The sequence below is a fragment of the Gadus macrocephalus genome, chromosome 2 (assembly GCF_031168955.1).
Source record: "Gadus macrocephalus chromosome 2, ASM3116895v1".
Taxonomy (NCBI): Eukaryota; Metazoa; Chordata; class Actinopteri; order Gadiformes; family Gadidae; genus Gadus; species Gadus macrocephalus.
In genome coordinates, this window is record NC_082383.1 from 2788888 (window position 1) to 2804044 (window position 15157).

General features: G+C 49.2%; 2 protein-coding genes across 5 annotated transcripts in view; one reads left to right on the forward strand and one right to left on the reverse strand.

The window, feature by feature from the left end:
* LOC132471572 (myosin regulatory light chain 2, skeletal muscle) overlaps positions 1-15157 on the reverse strand; it is a 261626-nt gene that overhangs the window by 198732 nt on the left and 47737 nt on the right. The window lies entirely within an intron of this gene.
* The window catches only part of si:ch211-51c14.1 (protein kinase C and casein kinase substrate in neurons protein 2), a 17284-nt gene continuing 2348 nt past the window's right edge, over positions 222-15157 (forward strand). The window contains exons 1-8 of one of the 4 annotated variants that reach the window (XM_060075743.1): positions 222-428; positions 2808-2875; positions 6491-6647; positions 8141-8376; positions 12537-12692; positions 13213-13388; positions 14587-14707; positions 14940-15016. In XM_060075743.1, coding sequence (XP_059931726.1) covers positions 2816-2875; positions 6491-6647; positions 8141-8376; positions 12537-12692; positions 13213-13388; positions 14587-14707; positions 14940-15016 — 983 coding nt within the window. In that variant the 5' untranslated portion in view covers positions 222-428; positions 2808-2815. Of the gene's footprint in view, positions 429-2505; positions 2665-2807; positions 2876-6490; positions 6648-8140; positions 8377-12536; positions 12693-13212; positions 13389-14586; positions 14708-14939; positions 15017-15157 lie in introns of those variants that run through there. The other 3 variants (XM_060075751.1, XM_060075737.1, XM_060075762.1) reach the window with 3 other exon arrangements.

Sequence of the window (15157 nt, forward strand, 5' to 3'; positions counted from 1 at the left end):
GCGATCAAACAAAGCTTGAGTGAGTGAAAGAGAGACGGAGAGGGAGAATGATAGAGGGAACAATGGTTTGGGAGCAGTTGTAAAGCTCAAACAGGGGGGGAAGGACTGTTTCCTACAGCTGTTTTCAACAGGAGGAGGGGGCAGCGAGAGAGAGGGGGAGGGAGGGAGGGAGGGAGAGTCCGAGGGAGGGAGGGAGGGAGGGAGGGAGAAAAACCAGCTCATCTCACACACACAGAGGGCCAGAGAAAGGGAAGAGCAGGGGAGCGTTGGAGCGAGTGGAAAACTAGAAAGCCCTACTGAAAGGAGTGAGGATAGGAGGGGAGAGGTGGCTCGGGGAGAGGCTCTGGGAATAGGAAAACTGAGCAGGAAGGAGGGCGGAAAACTGTGGACTAAGGCGCTCCGAAGAACTGAACCCAGAGGAGTGGAAGGTAAGAGAAGACCGTCTGCTGGTTATCCTTAAGTCCCCCGTCTGAGTACTGAAGCTCGAGGATCACTTTTTGCTCTTTGGCTGATGGCTTTGTATCTTGTCTGTGTTGGCGCACGTTGAGCTATGCAAGAGAGTGGAAGCAGATAGGGGAGAAGGAGGGTGAGGGAGGTTGTATGGTTGTGTGTGCGTGTGCATGTGTGAGGGTTTGCGTGTGTGGCTGTGTTCATGAATGTGCGTGTCTGTGTGTGATTGTGTTTGTGTGTGGCTGTGTATGTGCATGTGTGTTTGCAGGTCGGTCTGTGCGTGTGCATGTATGTGCCTGTTTCTGTGTGTGTCTGTGCGTGTGTAGCTGTGTGTATGTGCATGTGTGTTTGCACGGCATTGTGCACTTATGTGTGTGTGGCAGTGTGTGTGTGTGTGGCTGTGCGACAGGCCATCTCAGGCAAAGGGTGGATGAGTTGTCAAAGTTTCAGATCGCCTTTCATGATTCAATTGAATCTCGCTGAAGCTGCCCTTTATTTTATTATGCTAACAGCCACTCTTTATGAAGACCTTTATATATCGGTTAATTGATTTGGATTTTGGATCTGGACAGCTATATATTCCCATGGCAGAGAATACATGGTTCCGAAAGAGGAACACGTCATTGAAGATCCTATTAGTGATGTTATAAATCAGACATCGACCGATAATCGCCCCTTCACAGAGTGGTTGAGTTGATAATGACTCAGTGAAATGTATATATTAGTTTTGTTAGCCCTTTCCAGGTTCAGTGGAGCACAGGACCTGTAAGGAAGCAGCACTGGTCATTGTAGAGATAGTAAATGGTTTCCATATATGTTTGGGGATAACATAAGAGTGGTCTTTCCCACAGTGCTCTTCGTTAAAGACCCCCCCCCGGGGGCAGTCAGTAACTAGATGGACAGGAAGTCACAGTCAAGAGGTTAGGAGGGAAGTGATTCATTAGGCTCTCTGACCCCTGCTAGAGAGAGAGAGAGAGAGAGAGAGAGAGAGAGAGAGAGAGAGAGAGAGAGAGAGAGAGAGAGAGAGAGAGAGTGAGAGAGAGAGAGAGAGAGAGAGAGAGAGAGAGAGAGAGAGAGAGAGAGAGAGAGAGAGAGAGAGAGAGAGAGAGAGAGAGAGAGAGAGAGAGAGAGAGAGAGAGGGGACAACCACCACTATCTTCAGGGGGAGAAGAGAGAAGAAGAGAGGGTAAGGGGGGGATTTGATTGAGAAAGGGAGATAGAGAAGGGAACAGAAGGAGCATGATATTATAGCGTGGCAGTTAGTATAACCCCCCCCCGCAGATGCAGGGAGAGGCAGCAGGGAGTGGACCTGTGTAGCGCTCCTAGCCGACCATGTGATTTCCTATAAACAGAGTTCTCCAATCTAATTTTGCGCCTGACGGAACCGTATAAATGGGTTGTGTATGTGTGTGGTTGTGTGTATTTTTCGTGTGTGTCTGTGTATGTGTGTCTCTGTGTTTCTTCCCCAGACCACCATGGGTCTTGTGATGAAATCTAGTGATCTTTTACTTCATGCCTCTACAGAGAGGGTGTGTGTGTGTGTCTGTGTGTGTGTGTGTGTGTGTGCGTGTGCGTGTGCAGTCTGGGCCTCCATCCTCTAAAGCCGGAACATGTGACTGCATGTATGTTGTGAGTTTAGCAGAACCTGTGCATTGTGACATACAGACATACTTCCATTGTTTGGTCTTTCCTCAAGTGTTTTGGTTTGAGAGAGAGAGAGAGAGAGAGAGAGAGAGAGAGAGAGAGAGAGAGAGAGAGAGAGAGAGAGAGAGAGAGAGAGAGAGAGAGAGAGAGAGAGAGAGAGAGAGAGAGAGAGAGAGAGAGAGAGAGAGAAGGGACCAGAGAGAGAGGGACCAGAGAGAGAGAGAGAGGGACCAGAGAGAGAGAGGACCAGAGAGAGAGAGAGGGACCAGAGAGAGAGATATGGGAAGTGGGAATAAGCCCCACTAGTGAGGGGAGATGAGGGCAGTGCGATGGGATGATACAACCTTTACCCCCCTGTTTATATTTAGATAGCTCAAGTTCCCAAGCGAGGAACGCTGGTGGGAGAGTTCCTTCGTCCCTGCTGATGTATTCACAGCTTGGAGCGAGCCCAAAGACTGCTCCATGTACCGCATTGCCGTACCATATTAGAAGCTCCTATGGTTGTGAAATGCAATCCTTTGATGATATACACCTCTGATCGCCTGGTGGTGAATGCTAATTCAGTGGCAGGTGGACACCCGTTTAATTCCAATCAAAATGTGCTGTGAAACAGTCGTTCTGTTTAACGCTGTCGCTACCATTGTCTCATGTGTTTGTGATGGAGGATGACTTTAATGAAATGTTTTCTGACCACGATTACGTTCATCACCCAGGAAGGAAGATGTCAGCGATTACCTCGGAGAATGGCCTGGAAGACGCACACAGCAAAAGTTTCTGGGTGGTAAGTTGAGTGAGTGTGTGTGTGCGTGTGTTTACGTGCGTGCGTGCGTGCGTCGAGGGAGGGTTGTATGTGTTCACGTACACATGTCTCTCTGTCCCACAGATGATCAGATGTACATTCGAGGGCCCAGGCCTTAGTCGTCTCACTAAGACGAGCTGACATTGCCCGGGCCAAAACAGACAAAACATCTTTAGTGTTCAGCCTCATCATCTCTCACAAGTACAAGGCCACACACTCCTATCTTGTGATGTTCAGCTCTTATGGGAAACATGCAAAGCATGAAGCCACACTCCCTAACCTTAGCATGACTCAAATTTCACAAAGTAGCAGGCTGCCGGGATTACAGTTAGGTTAAGTTAAGTAAGGCTTCTGGGGAGATCAGGAGAAATCATTACAGAAGCTGGAACTTTCTATCAGGACGATTCTGGTTTAAGTCTATCCACATGTGCTGAAGTAATGTACATCCACATGCTAAAGTGGTTAACATTGACATGTGCTGAAGTGATGTTTTTAAATGAATGAAAATAAGTTAGCATGTCAAATGTGGCTCATGTTCATCTTATACAAAGTGGATAACAGCTCGGCTTAATTTAATAATAAGCATGTCCCTCTTCTGCATGCATCGTTCCCAAAGAAATGTAGATACTAAAGATTAAACTCAGATTCAACTCAACAATTGGCTTTGGTTAAGTCATAGTTCCTCTTGATGAATTTACTACCAACGTTGTTGTTTTAAGGACACACCTTTCTTCTTTCCTTAGTGGTCGATGCCAGAGAAGATTACAGTGTTTAGCCGTGGCTAGGCGTCAAAATAAATCAATTGCTGAAGTAAAAACCATGTTGATGGTGGCTCCATATGGGACTCGAACCACTGAGATGTTTACCTCAGGATAGACTCCCATCGAACACCATTGCCAAGTAAAATAATCTGTGAATATTTAGGTCTATTACACATATTCGGAAAATGGAAGGTAATGCTCTGCTTGCTTACGATAAATACCTCAGACCCTAACCCTCCCGAAAACGTACAAATAAATCCCCTGAAGTTTGTGGCTACAAACATAGCCGCCAAAATCGTTGTTATTTTCCATCTCCTTCCGTTTCCATTTCATACATATGCCTTTTTATGGGCTGCAGCACAATAAAAGTACAGACTGTTAGCATCTGAGCAGAAGGCAAGCACTCGAATACCTCAGGTTTGTGTACTTTGCAACTCTGACATTTCTCCCCATAACGGCTGTAACTCTTAACCATTTCCAATGGGGTTTGAATTAGACTTTATCCTGAGATCAAAATCTCAATGGGCTCGAGTTCCACACGAGACAAGGACGATGGCAGCTCTGTCTCTATAACCGCGTAAGAACAGTCCATTCTGGTTCATAGTCCCTCCAAACGGTGGTGACAACGTCTGTGTTTATCACAGCCACATGTGTTCACCTCAATGCAAACATTTATCTCCCTCCTATGTTTTTGTACTAAACTACCACTTCAGCGCGCCATGGTCTGCCTGCTCCCGGTTTTATCGCTCCCGGTCCTGTCGTTTGGCAGAGTGCTGGGTCTACTGGATATCAATATCCCAGGCTGAGACTTGATTATGATGCAGAGGTGTGCTCCTGTTTCAGGGCCTGGTGAGGCCACCGTCGTGAAAGCAGAGCGCTGCGCAGTTGTGTAACGGCTGCGATTCTGTAGTCCTGAGATTAGGAGGGAGATATGGAGACTTTTAGAGAACTTTTGTAGCCGGAAGGTTGCTAGTTTGATCCCCGGCACCTCCTAGCTGAGCAAAGGTGTCCCTGAGCAACTCGCCTCTTCCTGACTACTCCTGACGAGCTGGCTGTCGCCTTGCATGGTTGACACTGCCGTCAGAGAGAAAGTAAGTCACTTTGGATAAAAGTGTCTTCTAAATGCCCTAAATGTACATGTTGTGGTCACAAGTTGAACAAAAAAGACCAGGGTCACATCCATGAGGAAACTTGCCAATTATGAAAAGGTCTTTCATTCTTTCTTTTTACTTTTAACAAGACCTACTGCCGGGTCTCTTTGATGCTGCGATAGGCTGCCTAGGCAGATTGTGCCGGAGCAGATGTGTGTTGGGCCCTGTGATTGGCTGCCTAGGCAGATTGTGCCGGAGCAGATGTGTGTTGGGCCCTGTGATTGGCTCGAGGAGGATCTGCAGCCGTGAAGTTGGCCCCTCTGTGAATTCCTCAGCTGGTTTTGTTTAATCGGGGGACGATTGAGAAGTGCCAGGACGAACTACAACAGAAAGACGGAGCGCAGGAAGGAGAGAGGGGGAAAGATTAAGGTTTTACGTGCGTTTAGGTATATGTGAGAGCTGCGTAAGAAAGTGCACTTTGCAGTCCATATGTTTTATAACCTATAAATCAGTTTTACCGACAGTGTTTAAGGAAAACACCTTTTGACACACTTAATTAGCGGTTAGTTGTAACAAACGACGAGAATACTTTTGTAAACGTTGACGTATAAAATGAGTTATGGGATAGAGCTGCTTTTAAGAGAGCTACGTCTAGCCATCGCCGCGCTCTGCTCAAACGCTTTCTGCAGCTTGTAAACGTGTCCTTCAGAGAGAGAGAGAGAGAGAGAGAGAGAGAGAGAGAGAGAGAGAGACACAGAGTGAGTGAGTTTGGGATTTGTTGTATTATGGGTTATGTGGCGCCTGCCAGGAAAATGGAGCGAGATCTTCCAAACTCCACATCCACAAACAAAGCATGTGTCATTGCACTCAGCAGCTGGGCCGTGCCCGTCTCTGGTGTTCCCAAGGCCCCCAAGCCCCTCCACTGGGCCGCCCCAGCGGGTACGGGCCCTGACCACGCCGGGCCCGGCCCGGTCTGTGAGGAACTGCCCTGCGTGACACGACCAGCCAGCCACGGGGGATTTCTCCTTCTTTAAAGAGTGGTTCATACAAAACAAAACCTCTTTATCCACGATGAAAGGGCCCCTTTACTAAAGCAGTGATTTTGAACGTCCACATTTGTTTGCCGCTGAGGAGGCGAAGCGCGTTCGCTCGACTTGAGTCTAAATCGCTGACGCAAATTGTGTTGGGGCCCCGATTAAATGTAGCCATTCAGGATTCAATATGCAGATTCGTTCGGATGAGTTGGCAGCTCCACTTCACGGGGCTTGGAGTTGAAAACGAGGTGGGTCACAGATTCATGCGTCCTTCTTAGAGCCACTAAACGGGGAGAGAAGGAGCGTTTGGTGATTTAAAAACATTTGGGGAAACACAAGTGACCCCAGGCTTATTCACACTGGACAGCACTTCTCACACTTGTTACTTTTGTTTGTGTTTGTGTGTGTGTGTGTGTGTGTGTGTGTGTGTGTGTGTGTGTGTGTGTGTGTGTGTGTGTGTGTGTGTGTGTGTGTGTGTGTGTGTGTGTGTGTGTGTGTGTGTGTGTGTGTGTGTGTGTGTGTGTGCCTCTTTCTGTCTGTATGTATGTCCCTGTCTGTGTCTGTTTGTATGTTTCTGCTAACTGCCCTAAATGTAAATTTTGTGTGCGTCTCTTTCTGTATGTGTGTGTGTGTGTGTGTGTCTCTGTGTGTGCGTGTGCGTGTGCGTGTGCGTCTCTCTCTCTCTTTCTGTGTGTGTGTGTGTCCTTCCAGCCTGGGAACTACCAGCGTACGGTCAAGCGGACGGAGGACTCCTTCCAGGCGTGTAATGACATCGTGGCGTGCTTCCAGGAGAGGGCCCGTGTGGAGCGGCAGTATGCCCAGCAGCTCGCCGAGTGGAGCAACAAGTGGAAGCCCCTGGTGGAGACCAGTGAGTACTGCGGCCCCGCCAACATCTCCCAAAAAGGGGCCGAATGCGACCGTGAGCCTCGGCATTCCTGCGCTGTTGTGTTCCCGAATCGAGAGGAGGAGAGAGGAGGGCCGAGTTCCAAATCTCTCACTTTTTCACTCATTCCCTCACTCATTCACTCATTCCTCACTTGCACTTCAAAATGGTACTTTCACTTAGCATTGTGTAGCATCTTATCCTAGCTATCTCTGTTGTGTACGGGGAATGGGTTAACCAAGTGATTGTTAGTGCTTGGTACTACGGTCCATGAACATCCTGATTGTACCGACAGCGATATATTGTTGTTTCTTTCTTCTGACAAATGTACTTATTGTCAGTCGCTCTGGTTAAAAGTGTCTGATAAAGGCCCTCAATGTTAACGTGAATTCCCGGATTCTTATTAAGTCTTTTTTTAAGTCCTCTGTTTATTAAGAGAGTGAGGTAGGGAGGGAGGCATTGGAGGAATTGGCAAGCGGGTGATGCGGCGCCCTGATGTTTATTCGTCACACAACCCCAGTGTTTGATGTTGAAGATGAGTCAGAGGAAAATGAAAGGGGGGGGGGGGCGGGTGGTAGACTCAAAACGATTTATAGAGAAAGGTTCCCTGGATGGACTCAGGGGCCGTTTCATCCTGAGGAACATTTTAACATCACGTCTTTTTAACGGAATATCGGCAGTAGAAAAAGTATCATCAGTAAAATCCATGACCCAACACTGTTTTAAACATTATGCCTCAAAATAAAAATCTCTAACCATATTCCTTAACTAATGTCGTGCCTCTGTGACTATATCGCCAACCGAATATCTGACCGATGCTGCTGCGAACATAAATCTGAGTTCATCCATTCATGTTAGCTAGGCCCTAGACTGCTGACAGGACTCCTTGGGGGGTGAATTACGGGTATTTACATATCTGTTCCCCTCAGGCCACTTAGATAGTAAAACATAAACCGTTGGCCTCCTACTTTATGTTCACAGCTTAATTTGTCAACGGTTAAGCGATAAACAAACCTGTAGTCCTGCAGATCCCTTCCATGTTTGGAGAATCCGGTCCATGGCTTGAGTCCTTGGCTCTGGTCAGACCGGTGCACTTGCGCATGTGTGTGCGCTCATGTCTCTGTGTGCGTGTTCCCACGTGTGCCTTGTGTGTGTGTGTGTGTGTGCGTGCGTGCGTGCATGTCTCTGTGTGTGTGTTCACACGTGTGCCTTGTGTGTGTGCGCCCGTGTTTATTGTGTGTGTGTGCGCCCGTGTTAATTGTGTGTGTGTGTGTGTGTGCATTGTGTGTGTCCGCCCATGTTGTTTATTCTGTGTGTGTGTGTGCGCCTGTGCTTATTGTGTGTATGCATTGTGTGTGTGTGTTTATTCTGTGTGTGTGTGCGTTTGTGCTTATTCTGTGAGTGCATCGTGTGTGTGTGCGCCCGTGTTGTTTATTGTGTGTGTGTGTGTGTGTGTGTGTGTGTGTGTGTGTGTTCAGGCCCGCTCTACGGCTCCCTGCTGAAGGCGTGGAAGTGTTTCCTGTCCTCTGCGGACCGCCTGGCCTCCTACCACTCCTCCATGTGCCGCTCGCTGGTGGCGGAGGACGGCGACCGCGTGCGCAGCTGGCAGAAGGAGAGCTTCCACAAGAAGTTCTTCGGAGGCTTCAAGGAGTCCCAGGACTTCGGCACCGGCTTTGCACGTGCTCAGAAGCCCTGGGCCAAGCGGCTTAAGAAGGTAAGGCCCTAGGCCAAGCGGCTTAAGAAGGTAAGGCCCTGGGCCAAGTGGCTTAAGAAGGTAAGGCCCTGGGCCAAGTGGCTTAAGAAGGTAGGGCCCTGGGCCAAGCGGCTTAAGAAGGTATGGCCCTGGGCCAAGTGGCTTAAGAAGGTAGGGCCCTGGGCCAAGCGGCTTAAGAAGGTATGGCCCTAGGCCAAGTGGCTTAAGAAGGTAAGGCCCTAGGCCAAGTGGCTTAAGAAGGTAAGGCCCTAGGCCAAGTGGCTTAAGAAGGTAAGGCCCGAGGCCAAGCGGCTTAAGAAGGTAAGGCCCTAGGCCAAGTTGCTTAAGAAGGTAAGGCCCTAGGCCAAGCGGCTTAAGAAGGTAGGGATCGTTTCCATGCCGACTCCAACCAAGTAAATTAATAGAATACTTTATTATTTCATAAAATAAATTATATTTTATTTGGGTTAGATGTTTGTCAAAAAGACACATTTATTTATTTCGGCAGATTTTCCAACTATTTTTATTTCAGGGGACTTTTATTCCATAATTCAATATTCATTTATTTCAGCAGACTTTTATGTCCTCATGCCAGATTTATTGGGCAATCAGGAAATACCAGTCTGACTAGTTGCGTGTCGAGGTGTCCCTGATCAAGACACCCCACCCTGACTGCTCCTGACGAGCTGGCTGTCGCCCTACGTGGTTGACTCCACCGTCGGTGTGTGAATGTGGGCATGAACGGGTGAATGTGAGGCAGTATAGTGCTTTGAGTTGCCACTGGTTAGGAAAGCGTTGTACAAATGCAGTCTATTTAGCATTTTGCGTCGATTAAAACCCCCCAATGTGCTGAAAGATAATCCAGTTGTGTGCCCTGGATCTCTCATGTTTGAAGTTTTCGTGACTATTATACTGTTGCGTTGTTGTTTTGGTTGTTGCACTATTTTGTTATGTTGTTGTTGGTGAGTGTGTGTGTGTGGGGGGGGGGGGGGGGGGGCTGTGTTTGTTGTGTTTTAACTGCAGCATGAGCAGCGGGAGTCCAAAACAAATTTCCCCGTGGGACAATAAAGTTATATTGACTTGAAGTGAAGTCCAGTGAGCTGGTGCATTCGGCTCTTTCACGCCTTGCACATCGGCACTGGTGGTGTGTGCGTGCAGGCGTGTGCGCATGTTTGTGTGTTTGTGTGTGTGTGTGTGTGTGCGGGCGTGTGTGAGTGTGAGTATGTCAATGTGTATGTGTGTGTGCGAGTGTGTAGATGTGTGTGCGGGTGTTTTCTGTGGCCCAATGTGCTTTGACTTCACGACCCTAAATATTCAGAAATTGCATTAAATCCTAAAGATAGGATTTATCCGAGGTTAGGGTTTCAGGGTCTCCCACGGTAGCGTAATGTCCGGGCCAGTCAGGAAGAATTTCACACCTCACTTTGACGAACACGGAGAAGCAGTGAGATCTAGCGGTAGCTTGTCGCTATCGATAGCGAGCTAATATACGACACCCTCGTCAGAGCAGTTTCAGTGGAAATGACTCATGCTGCACGCAACGAGTTCCAATACTGTATTATTGGTTGAATGACTAATGATTTGATTAGACCACGACCCTTTCGAGAAGTGGGAACTGGTGTATAGTTGCTGACTGAGTGCCTCCTGAGACAGGCTTGTTCTCTGAGTAATGGCTTAATCGCAGAAGTCCTGGAGGCAGTGAGTACGTGGTCAGGGACGAGTGAGGAGTTTGTAACGTCAAGCGCATACGGCCCCGGCACGGGAACCCATTTAGGTCAATTAGGAGGATTTCAAATAGTTAAATGAGGAAATATGGCTATGAAATCAATCCCGAAAATTGTTTAACGACGCGATAAATACATACGTTTCAAATAAATACATAAATGAGTTTATAAAGTTTAAATATAAATAATTATATTTTGCTTTTAAAGGATGTTTTTCAAAGGGCTGCATTAATTTATTTCAGGGGATTTTCTGCTTCATATTACCACATTTATTCATTTCAGGGGACTTTTATATCGTGATTCAATATTAATTTATTTCAGGGGACTTTTATTTCCTCATGCCAGATGTATTGGGAAACCAGGAAACATATGTCCCCTGATATAAATAAATGTGCAATACTGTCATAAATATTGAACTAATCAAAGTAGTCTTTGGAACAATGTTGACAAATTTATACACAGTATGTATATTGACATATATTTATACGTAACATCTATATTGCTTAATTTATGTACATCAGGGTTTTTATCCAAAGACAATTTTATTTATTTTATCGGCATAGATTTACTTATTTTATTAATTAAAAAATGCCCCCCCCCCCCCTCCGGTAAGCAGGAGTTTTACATTATCGACCCAAGAAGAGATCTTTCTCGGGTTGGTGTTTTTCTTTGCAGCACCCTATTCGCAACCTATTTTGAAGCAAACATTTAGGGTTAAGGGGAATGCGATACTCCCTCGGCGGTGCGTGAGGTCTGGTCAGCAGGCGGGCCGCGTCCGCCCTGTCGGACAAGACGGATGCAGAGGACGCTCGATCGAACGGTATCTGATGCTCTGGTTGACCGGGGGCTTGGTTAAGGAAGCGGCTGTCACCGTGAACCATGACCCCTCTGTGCTGGTGTCCTCCCAGTGAAAGGTGTGCTGCTGTGAGCTAAACACAGAGCCAGGGGGACCCCCCACTGTGCATGGCCACACAAATACATTACCACTGAATCCGTGGCTACGAAGCAGAAAGGCCTTTTTTTACCCACATGGATTTTTGCAAATGCCAATATGAAGAAATTGCATTTGTGTTACAATACCAGCCGCAGATTGGGCTATAGATATATTTCTTTATGTTTCCAGATGACTAATTGGTTCATATTCATATGCTAGTCATGGACTCACAACATCAATCTTCTATATTTAGATTATGGCCCTGGTATATCCATTACTTGCTGTTTGTAAATCTGCCTTTTCCTGTGTTTTAGTGACGTCACAGGTGGGCATGTCCACATAGATGTATGGTGGATAGATAAGCAACATTTAGGTCGACAAGTGGACACACCCACTTGTCACCAAGGCACAGGGGAAGGGCAGATTTTCCAACGGCTTGTAACGGCTAATGACACTCACACCTGGTGGTGTAATGTCACCCCTTTAATAGTTGGTCCTATTGGAACTTACTGTGTGTGCGTTGCTGGTGCGTAACGCGGGGGGCACTTGGGTTCAGGTACTGTTGGGGCACACAGTATCCCTGCGGTGTCTACCTGAGCGAACCGGCTAAGCTACCCCCAGGCCACACCAGTCTGGACTCAGCAGTCCCGCTGCATCACGGCCAGTGCGTCGGCCTCTCCCGCTGAGGGGAACTCACCCGGCGTGGCCTCAGACATCTGTCCTTAACGCCCGGGCGCACGTCGGCTCCCCCCCCCCTCGGATCAGGAAGGAGGGTTTACCCTCATTAGCATGCCGGGGCGACCCCTGGAAAGAGGACAAGTTGTCCAAGCGAAACCAAACTCCTTCATGCCAGATAACGATCGCGTCGGGGCCAGACCGCCGCGGCTCTCGACTGCCAGACCGCTCAGTGTTGCCAGACGCCAGTCGAAGCCCCTGAATGCGTTCAAACATTTATTTGTTAAGAAGTTGGCCTCGCGTCTCCCCAGAATGACGATGCATTATCCATGACCGTACGCCTTTGCTAATTCTCCGTTCGCCTTGAGGCGGTTCACCCGACGAAGGTTGTTATTAATACCACGGTTGAACGTGGGAGTTCTGCGGCGTTCAGACTGAGACGCTTACAATGCCTTCTAGTTCCACGGCTCAAGAGAGGAAGCAAAAGCTTTCTCTCGGGATCCCGGGCGGCATGTGGCTCGGGAGGTTTTGGTTCGATCCCCGGGTCCTTCTAGCCGAGTGTCGAGGTGTCCCTGAGCGAGACGCCTCACCCTGACTGCTGCCGACGAGCCGGCTGTCGCCCTGCGTGGCTGACTCCGCCGTCGGTGTGTGAAAGTGTGCATGAACGGGTGAATGTTAGACAGTATTGTAAAGCGCTTTTGAGTGGCCACTGGTTAGGAAAGCGCTTTATAAATGCAGTCCATTAACTAAAATACGTAATTTTTTCTGCTTGCTCAGGAAGGGGGCCCCCCTGATAGTAGCCTAGGGCCCATGACCACCTTAACCCGCCCCTGTCTGTGTCCCTGCAGCTGGACAAGGCCCGCAGCGCGTACCACAAGGTGAGCCGGCGGGAGCATCTGGTGCGGGAGCGGGAGGCGCACGCCGCCGGGAACCCCGACGTGGCCATCGAGAAGCAGAAGAAGATCCAGGAGGAGAGGGAGGCAGCCCAGCAGGTGGCTGACAAGGTGAGGGGGGGGGGGCACCGTGGAGAGAGGGGCTTTAGGGGTGTGTGTGTGTGTGTGTTGAAAGCATGTGTGTGTGTGTGTGTGTGTGTGTGTGTCTGTGTGTACATGACTGTCTGTCTGGGTTTGTGCTTTTTTTGTGTGGATTTTATTTGTGTTTGTGTGTGTATGTGTGTGTATTCAAGTGTGTGTGTGTGTGTGTGTGTGTGTGTGTGTGTGTGTGTGTGTGTGTGTGTGTGTGTGTGTGTGTGTGTGTGTGTGTGTGTGTGTGTGTGTGTGTGTGTATGCATGTCTGTGTTTGTGTTTGTTATGTGTGTTTTATTTGTGCTTGTGTGTGTATCATATTTTACATTTGGGACCATATCACCAAACCCAGTGTGTGTGTGTGTGTGTGTGTGTGTGTGTGTGTGTGTGTGTGTGTGTGTGTGTGTGTGTGTGTGTGTGTGTGTGTGTGTGTGTGTGTGTGTGTGTGTGTGTGTGTGTGTGTGTGTGTGTGTGTGTGTGTGTGTGTGTGTGTGTGTAGGTGCGTGCGCGCTACGAGAAGGTCCTGGAGGAGGTGAGTCGCTACGCGCCGCGCTACATGGAGGAGATGGAGTGCATCTTCGACCAATCACAGGAGGAGGAGAGGAAGAGGATCAGCTTCCTGAAGGAGGCCTTCCTCTCCATCCACAAGCACCTCGACGTCACCACCAACCAGAGGTCAGCACGCGCGTGTGCGTGTGTGTGTGTGTGTGTGTCTGAGAGTGTGTTTGTGTGTTTGTTTGTATGTTCCTGCGCGTCTGTGTGTGTTTGTGTGCGGTTTTGTGTGAGTGTGTGCATGTGGACGCAAGTTTGTGTGTGTGTATGATTGTGTGTCTTTGGATGTGTGTGTGTCAAAAAATATAAAAAGGGATGAATAATCAAACGGATAAAATGCATCCATAATGGTACCATAATGGTACCATAATGGAAAAATAACAGATTTCTCCTTAAAATAGCAACAGAAATTACGTAAGGTACATTTGTCCTTTTCCAATCAAGTTAAGGCAGAGGAGTTGAGTGAAAGCTGTGATAGACGTGCTGTAGTCTGGCTCTCACCGATGTCCTCACGTCCCCCGTCGGCCTGTCCCCGGTCCACTCTGAGGGGCTTACGTCCCCGTCGGCCTGTCCCCGGTCCACTCTGAGGGGCTTACGTCCCCGTCGGCCTGTCCCCGGTCCACTCTGAGGGGCTCACGTCCCCGTCAGCCTGTCCCCGGTCCACTCTGAGGGGCTTACGTCCCCGTCGGCCTGTCCCCGGTCCACTCTGAGGGGCTTACGTCCCCGTCGGCCTGTCCCCGGTCCACTCCGAGGGGCTTACGTCCCCGTCGGCCTGTCCCCGGTCCACTCTGAGGGGCTTACGTCCCCGTCGGCCTGTCCCCGGTCCACTCTGAGGGGCTTACGTCCCCCGTCGGCCTGTCCCCGGTCCACTCTGAGGGGCTTACGTCCCCGTCGGCCTGTCCCCGGTCCACTCCGAGGGGCTTACGTCCCCCGTCGGCCTGTCCCCGGTCCACACTGAGGGGCTTACGTCCCCGTCGGCCTGTCCCCGGACCACTCGAGGGAACGCTCTCTGTTTACGAGCTGTATGTCTACACTGTCCTCCATTAGCCTCCTGTGTCCTCTTTATGACGGTCCTCCATCAATCTGTGTGTGTATTCGTCCGCCTGTGTGTGTGTGTGTGTGTGTGTTTGTGTGTGTGTGCGTGTGTGTGAATGTGCCTGCGTGTGTTCACGCCCGTTTGCGTATGTGTGCGCGCCTGCCCGTGTGTGTGTCTCTCTGTGCATCCATGTGTGTGTGTATGTGCCTGTGTGTGTTCACGCCCGTTTGTGTGTGTTTGTGTGTGCGCCTGTGTGTGTGTGTGTGTGTGTGTGTGTGTGTGCAGTGTGAAGGCTGTGTACAGCGAGCTCCACAACACCCTCATGGCCATCGACGACCAGGAGGACCTGAGGTGGTGGAAGAACACGTATGGACCGGGGATGCCCACCGACTGGCCCCAGTTCCAGGTACGTCTGTCTGTCTGTCTGTCTGTCTGTCTGTCTGTCTGTCTGTCTGTCTGTCTGTCTGTCTGTCTGTCTGTCTGTCTGTCTGTCTGTCTGTCTGTCTGTCTGTCTGTCTGTCTGTCTGTCTGTCTGTCTGTCTGTCTGTCACTCTGACTGACTGACTGACTGACTGACTGACTGACTGACTGTCCGACTGACTCACTCCCAACCCTTCTGCTTCACTGACGTCTGGCAGGAGTGGAAACAGGAGAAGAAAACTAAGAAGGAGAAAGTGAAGAAGGTGGTGGAGCAGAAAGCAGCCATCGAGAAGAGGTCAGTGTGTGTGTTGAACCATATGGTGTCTGTGTGTTGTGATGTGTTGTGTTACACCATATGGTGTGTGTCTGTGTTTGTGTGTTGTTGTGTTTTGTTTTGTTAAGTGATATGGTGTGTGTCTGTGTTTGTGTGTTGTGT